This window comes from Cebus imitator, unplaced genomic scaffold (assembly GCF_001604975.1).
Source record: "Cebus imitator isolate Cc_AM_T3 unplaced genomic scaffold, Cebus_imitator-1.0 Scaffold358, whole genome shotgun sequence".
In the NCBI taxonomy this organism is placed as follows: Eukaryota; Metazoa; Chordata; class Mammalia; order Primates; family Cebidae; genus Cebus; species Cebus imitator.
The window spans coordinates 943,266-951,012 of record NW_016107673.1 but is presented as its reverse complement, the minus strand read 5'-3'; the positions used below and the strand labels follow the sequence as shown (position 1 = coordinate 951,012).

Below are 7,747 nucleotides of genomic sequence, written 5' to 3'. Positions count from 1 at the left end.
TCTCTGTTGCCCAGGCTGGAGTGTAGTGGTGCAATCTCAGCTCACTGCAACCTTTGTCTCCCTGGTTCAAGTGATTCCTCTGCCTCTGCCTCCCAAGTAGCTGGGACTTCAGGTGCCCGCTACCACCCCATCCGCTAATTTTTGTATTTTTAGTAGAGACAGGTTTTCACCATGTTGGCCAGGCTGGTCTCAAACTCCTGATCTCAAGTGATCTACCCACCTTAGCCTCCCAAAGTGCAGGAATTACAGGTGTGAGCCACCGCACGCAGCCTTTTTTCTTTCTTTTTTTTTAAGAGACAGGGTCTCACTCTGTTGCTGGAGTGCAGTGATATGATCTCAGCTCACAGCAGCCTTGACCTCCTGGGCTCAAGTAGTCCTCCTGCCTCAGTCCTCCAGAGTGGCTGGGACTCGAGTAGCTGGAGTGGCACATGCCACCAAACCTGCCTGATTTTTGTATTTTTTGTTGAAACAGGGTTTTGCTATGTTGCCCAGGCTGGTCTTGAACTCCTAGGCTCAGGTTATCTGTCTGCTTCGGCCTCCCAAAATGTTGGGATTGTGGATTGGGTCTGAACCACTATACCTGGCCAACCCAGCCTAGCCTTAAGATTAGCATTGTTATATTGTTAGGGTGGACTTAATAAATGTTTGAAAATATACTCTATGAAAGAAATTTAGGATTTTTTGTAATTTTAGTCCTTATAGAGCCGGTCGTACTTCTCTTTCATAATAATGAAATCGAGGGATATATTATTATTTAGTGGCAAAGTCAGAACTAAATACTGTGTGTAAAAGTCTGTTTGGTTATTTAATATTTTTCTCACTTGATTTGAGATAGTATATGCTTGAAACCATTTGGGTTGCCTAGCTACTGAATAAGCTAAATTAATTTTTGTTTGTTTGTTTAGAGATCCTGTTTGCCCTTTTTATGGTCACCAGTTAAGAAGCAAACACCTGGCTATCAAAAAAATGAATGAAATTCAGAAAAATATTGATGGATGGGAAGGCAAAGATATTGGACAGTGTTGTAATGAATTCATTATGGAGGGACCATTGACAAGAATCGGTGCTAAACATGAACGTCATATTTTTCTGTTTGATGGCTTAATGATCAGTTGTAAGCCTAATCATGGCCAGACTCGGCTTCCAGGTTATAGTAGTGCAGAATACAGGTTAAAAGAAAAATTTGTCATGAGGAAAATACAGATTTGTGATAAAGAAGATACTTGTGAGTACAAGCATGCTTTTGAGTTAGTATCCAAAGATGAGAACAGCATAATATTTGCCGCAAAGTCTGCTGAAGAAAAAAATAATTGGATGGCAGCCCTTATTTCTCTTCATTATCGTAGTACTCTAGATCGAATGTTAGATTCAGTATTATTGAAAGAAGAAAATGAGCAACCACTGAGATTACCAAGTCCTGAAGTATATCGTTTTGTAGTAAAAGACTCTGAGGAAAACATTGTTTTTGAAGACAATTTGCAAAGTAGGAGTGGAATCCCCATTATTAAAGGAGGAACTGTGGTGAAATTAATTGAAAGGCTAACATATCATATGTATGCAGGTATGTGAAACTCATTGCAAGTGCTGACCTAGGGCCTGGGACCCAAAAGCTTTTTAAAAATGCTCAAAAATATTTGAGGCTTGGGGAAAAAATAGATTGCCTCCAGAATATAAGAATACTGTAAAAGGTCAGACGCAGTGGCTCACATCTGTAATCCCAGCACTTTGGGAGGCCAAGATGGGTGGATCACAAAGTCAGACGTTTGAGACCAGCCTGACCAACATAGTGAAACCCTATCTCTACTAAAAAAAATACAAAAAAATTAGCTGGGTGTGGTGATATGTGCCTGTAATCCCAGCTACTCAGGAGGCTGAGGCAGGAGAATCGCTTGAACCCGGGAGGCGGAGGTTGCAGTCAGCCGAGACCACAACAGTGCACTCCAGCCTGGGTGACAGAACAAGACTCCATCTCAAAAAAATAAAAATTAAAAAAAAAACTGCAAAAACAAAAGGAATATATAAGAGAAAGAATTAAATATGTAAAAATGTAATATTGTTAACTTCATTAATTTTAAATAAATATTCATAGAATTTACATATTTATGAATTTCAAATTTGAAAACAGTCCTCATTTATTAAGAATATACCATGATATATTCTTTATGTCAATATTGCTCTGTATATGGCAGGGATACCATGGTATCCTGCCAGTATCGTGATTGGCAGGAAAAGCCACAATCTTAGGAACCAAAATAAAAAGAAAAAGGGAGGAAGGCCTCCAAATATGGTACTTTTGAGTTAATTAAACTGAATACATTAAACATAAAACCTATTTTATGCTTTACCTTTTCAGATCCCAATTTTGTTCGTACTTTTCTTACCACATATCGTTCATTTTGTAAACCACAGGAATTGCTGAGCTTACTGATAGAACGGTAAGAAAAATATTTTGACATTTTGTGAGAAAAATATGTATTTCACTTATATTGACATTTTGTGAAAAATTAACTGTATTTTATAAAGTGCCTAGTAATTAATAAATACTCAAGTAATTATTGAACATACTTTATTTGGCATTAAATTGGCAGTATTACTCTTCCCTTCAGATAGAGTACTCCCTAAAATCTGTTTATAACAGAGATCTTTCCAGCTCTTAGACATATTTCAAGTAGTAATCAGACATAATAATTTAAAGGATAAAAGCACTGTATTTCAATGAATATTGTTCTGTACAATAAAATGTTACTTTCTTAAAAGAGACTCTTCTACTTACCACTTTATTTTTTGGATTGTAGACTACTTTGCCAAATACTTTCTACTTTTAAAACAAACTTGTTATAAAAACTTTCAAAACATGTACAAGAGCAGAAAGAAGAATATAATAAACCCATTTATTCATCAACCACCTTCAATAATTATGAACTCAATGTTTCATCTGTTTCCTTACAAATTTAAACACTCCACCCCCATGTTTATTTTGAAGTAGATCCTAGACAATATAATTAATCTATAAATGTTTTCCTAGCCAGGCATGGTGGCTCACGCCTGTAATCCCAGAACTTTGGGAGACTGAGGTGGGTGGATCACCTGAGGTCGGGAGTTTGAAACTAGCCTGGCCACATGGTGAAACCCCATCTTAAAAAAAAAAAAGTTTTCCTATGTATCTCTAGAAGATATGGACTCTTATTTTTAAAAATAAAATACCATTATTAAACCTAAAAAGTCAGCAATATTTTATTATGATTAACTTTTAAAAATTAGTGTTGGGTTGAATTTTTTTTTACTTGTATTTTAGTGACATTGTAAATATTTTATAGTTTAAAATATAGAATCTGTACTCCACACAGATATTTTGTTTTACATTTTAAAACTTACAAAAACCTACTACTTATAACAAAGCTTAATAACTGTATTATCAAGATATAATTCTAGACCTCGATCACTATGTTGTTTTATGAAACTAAATTTACCAGACTGAATCAGTGTAATGTGCTGTGAAGATCTACTCAGTTCTGTTTCCATGTCCAGAATAAGGAAGGCAAACTTGTTAGACTTCTAGTTCAGCTGTATTTCCTATGTTTGAGCAAGTTTTTAAATTTTTATCTTATCAACTTAGGTAAATTCTTTAAATGTTGTTAAATATTCAGTTTTGGCCCTCTCTTTGAATTTGTACTCAGTTAAAGAAATTTATTAGTCTATTTTCATTTTAATAATATAAGTATTAAGGACAGATTATTAGATAAGCCATTTCTGTCATGTTCTTTAAATTGCTTATGAATTCTTTTCTTGGCTCTTTTCCATGGACCTTTTCTGTACTATTGGTGCTAACAGACAAAACTTGAGTTTTTATAGAAGTTGGAATACAAAACCTTAGTTTTGTATAGCCAAAGGACAGTTTTTTGTAGTATATCATACTTTAAGGGAAGTTTAATAGTAATCCACTTTGGAAAAAAGTGGTAGGAAAGAAGGTGGCTTGGTCACAATATTTTCCTCCTTGTATTTTGATTATGTATGAACAGATTTTTCTCATTTTGCATTTCTTCTTAGCTTTGAAATTCCAGAGCCAGAACCTACTGATGCAGACAAATTGGCTATAGAGAAAGGCGAGCAGCCAATCAGCGCAGACCTTAAAAGATTTCGCAAGGAATACGTCCAACCAGTACAACTTAGGTTTGGCTTGAATATTATATATATACATATATATATATATATTTTTTATGTGTCATTCAGTTTTCAACATATAGTTAACACAAAAGTTTTTAGCTTTTAAAAGTTCAAATATAGGTATTATTTTTAACTTCAAAGCAGTTAAGTTAAACTAAAAAAGTTCTTTCTCAGTGAAGCTATTTAATACCCTGAAGAAATTCAACTGTTTAAATATCCTGTTTTACAAGATATAAGAGCAGATTGAAGAATATAATAAACCCATTTATTGATCTACCACCTTCATTAATTATCAACTCACTGTTTCATCTGTTTCCCTACAAATTTAAAAACCCCACTTCATGATTATTTTGAAGTAGATCCTAGGCAACATAATTGATCTGTAAGTATTTTCCTATGTATCCCTAGAAGATATGGACTCTTATTTTTAAAAATCGAGTATCATTATTAAACCTAAAAAATCAGCAATTCCGTTATTATGATTAACTTTTGCATTACATATTTCTAGCATGTGATATGTTATGCTTACATAACAGGGTACCTATTTGTTATTATAAGTAAATATTTTAAATTTCATGTAAGCTTGCCTGCTGTCAACCTTTTTCACACTTTTTTTCCTTCATTTCCCTTTGTGATCACCTAGTAATCCTGGCTTTTTTACAATTTATAGTATTTGTGGAAGTTCTAGTCCTTTTCCCACTTATCTCTCACAAAATATATAGACATTTGTTACTTTAAGAAATCACTGCAATAATTTCTAAGAATGTATTTGATTATAGAAGCTTCCAGTTGTTAAATACTACTGTGTGCCAGGCATTACTCTAAATGCTTAGTCTTTTTTATCTCATTCTTGGAACTTAATTACTCTTCTCACTTTATATATAAGGAAATCGAAACTTAGCAAGATAAAGTAATTTGAGCTAAGTTATATATAGAGAGTGGCAGGACAAGATTCAAACTTAAGTCTGATTTTCTTAGCGTGTGTGTGTGTGTGTGTGTGTGTGTGTGTGTGTGTGTGTACCACTAAGCACTTTGTGTACCACTTTGAAAATTGGAAGCTCCTTTGATTAGTTCTCTTTACAGTCCAAGTAACCAAAGTATTATCTTTCCATTGGAAACCAAGTTATCTTATTAATTATATATAATCTAAATATTTTTTCTCCCTAAATTTCAAGTTTCCCAAATTACTGTTGACCTATAAATTGTAATTTTGGAACTGAGTATATTAATTATTTCCCAAGATAATTGCCACAAATAAATGCAGTTTTAGTGGAATGATAGTGCTCCCAGCTATACGTCTTTCACCAAATTTTTTTTTTGACATGTCATTCTTTGTCTAAGAAGATGAGATTATGGTATTTGATTCTCAGTCATATAAGCTCTTTAAGTATTTATTTCTAAGCGTTTGCTGTGTTCTCAGTCCTGTACTTATAACTATGCTAAGTACAGAAGTAACATAGACTGTCATATTATGGCTTTACTGGGGACCTTACTGGGGAAAAAAGACACATGAAACTCTTATGTGTTGTTCTACTTGGAGTGTTTAATGACTTAGAAAAATACATCTCTATAAAATTGCAGGACTAGCAAAGATTCGGCCAGAGTAATTAGGGAAGGCATCTTGGAGAAGGTAAATCTGAGATTGCCCCTAAAGGATGTATAGGCTTTAGATAGGTAGAAAGGTGGTTGTATGTATTCAGGGTCATGGGAAATAGTGTGAACAAAGGCAAGGAGGCAGAAATGAGAATGATGTGCTAAGGACACAGGTAAGGACATTGACCCGAGAGAAATGTAGACATTGTATTGCAAGAAGTAGTAGATGAGATTAACTATATGGAGGTGGGTGGAGCTGAAAACTCTGAAATCCAAGCCAAGATATTAAACCTGTTATATAAATATCGAAAGATTTTTAGTAAAATGGATGGTAGTAATTTTTCTAACATTTTATTATGCAAAATTTTAACATGTAGCAAAATTGAAAGAATTTTACAATGAACACCCATAAACTCACCACCTAGATAGCTATTCATCTGTTGATATATATTCATATACCTATTCATTTATCATTCATCTGTCAGCTCATTAATTTTTGCATGAATTTTGAAGTACACTCCTTAAATACTTCAACTCATATGTCATTAACAGTTCAGTGTTTGTTTTTCTTTTTTTCTAAAATATGCATATAATGAAATACATTTTTTTCTTGCTGCCCCTGAAGAGAGAAGATACATCTTAAGTGTACTTTTTGTTGAGTTTTAACAAAAACATACATCTCTATAATTCAAACGCCTTTCAAGATATAGAATGTTACTACACTCCAGAAAGTTTCCTTATGTTCCTTCTTAATCAGTTTTTGTTCCCACTGCCCAAAGGCAATGTTCTGATTTCTCCCTCCATAGATTAGTTTTAACTGTTTTAGATTCTTACATAAATTCATTCTTACAAACTCAATTTTGTGTCTTCTTTCACTCACCATGCTTTTGAATTTCATCCGTGGTTTTGCTTGTATGTCAGTGTATTGTGAGGTTGTGTTTTATTATCTAAATATACCAGTTTATTCATTTTTCCCACTGAAAGATACATGGGCTTTTTCTAGTTTTGTATTATTATAAATAAAGCTGCTATGGACTTTATCTTGCCAGTCTTATTGTGAATATTTTTCAGTTTTCTTGGATAAATAGCTCAGAGTGGAGTGGGTGGGTCATAAGGTAGGTTTGTGTTTAATTTTGAAAGAAACTGCCAAAACTTCCCAAACATTCTCACCAACAATGTATGAGAGTTCTAGTTGCTCCATACTCTCACCAATGTTTAGTAATGTCAGTCTTTATGCCTTAGGCAAACTGTTGTATGTAGTGGTATTTCATTCATATTTTGTGGAGAACCTGTTCAAATCCTCTGTCTAATTTTGATTGAGATACTTGTCTTTTTATTACTGAGTTATAGGAGTATATTGAGTAGGACCAAATGCCAGTCCTTTGTCAGATAAACGTTTTGCAAATATTTTCTCTCCATGGCATACCTATTAGTTTCCTTCTTTTCTTCCTTCCTTCCCTTTCCCTTTCCCTTCTTCTTCCTCTGTTTCCTGCCTCTTCCCTCTCCCCTTATCTTCCCTTTCCTTTCCGTTTGCATAGTTGATTAAATCTCTTTGCACGGTGATAGGTAATCATTTTTGTGATACTGTAAAACAAAATAGTTCTTCTATTTTTGTCTTTTGAAATGAAATAAGACATTGTAGGCATATTTGTAGATTACATATAAATTTGATGGTAGGCTGGGCCTGTTGGCTCATGCCTGTAATTCCAGCACTTTGGGAGGCTGAGATGGGAGAATTACCTGAGGTCAGGAGTTTGAGACCAGCCTGGCCAACATGGTGAAACGTTGTATCTACTAAAAATACAAAAATCAGTGGAGTGTGGTGGTGGGCACCTGTAATCCTAGCTACTTGGGAGGCTGAGGCAGGAGGATTGCTTGAACCCGGGAGGTGAAGGTTGCAGTGGGCCAAGATCGTGCCATTGCACCTCAGCCTTGGCGACAAGAGCGAAACTCTGTCTCAAAAAGAAAATAATAAATAAATAAAATAAAA

General features: G+C 34.4%; 1 protein-coding gene across 2 annotated transcripts in view; it reads left to right on the top strand.

The window, feature by feature from the left end:
- SOS2 (SOS Ras/Rho guanine nucleotide exchange factor 2) overlaps nt 1-7,747 on the top strand; it is a 118,946-nt gene that overhangs the window by 78,890 nt on the left and 32,309 nt on the right. Inside the window, exons 10-12 of one of the 2 annotated variants that reach the window (XM_017506729.2) lie at nt 906-1,561; nt 2,354-2,435; nt 4,048-4,170. In XM_017506729.2, coding sequence (XP_017362218.1) covers nt 906-1,561; nt 2,354-2,435; nt 4,048-4,170 — 861 coding nt within the window. The remainder of the gene's footprint in view (nt 1-905; nt 1,562-2,353; nt 2,436-4,047; nt 4,171-7,747) is intronic. The other variant, XM_017506730.2, reaches the window with a different exon arrangement.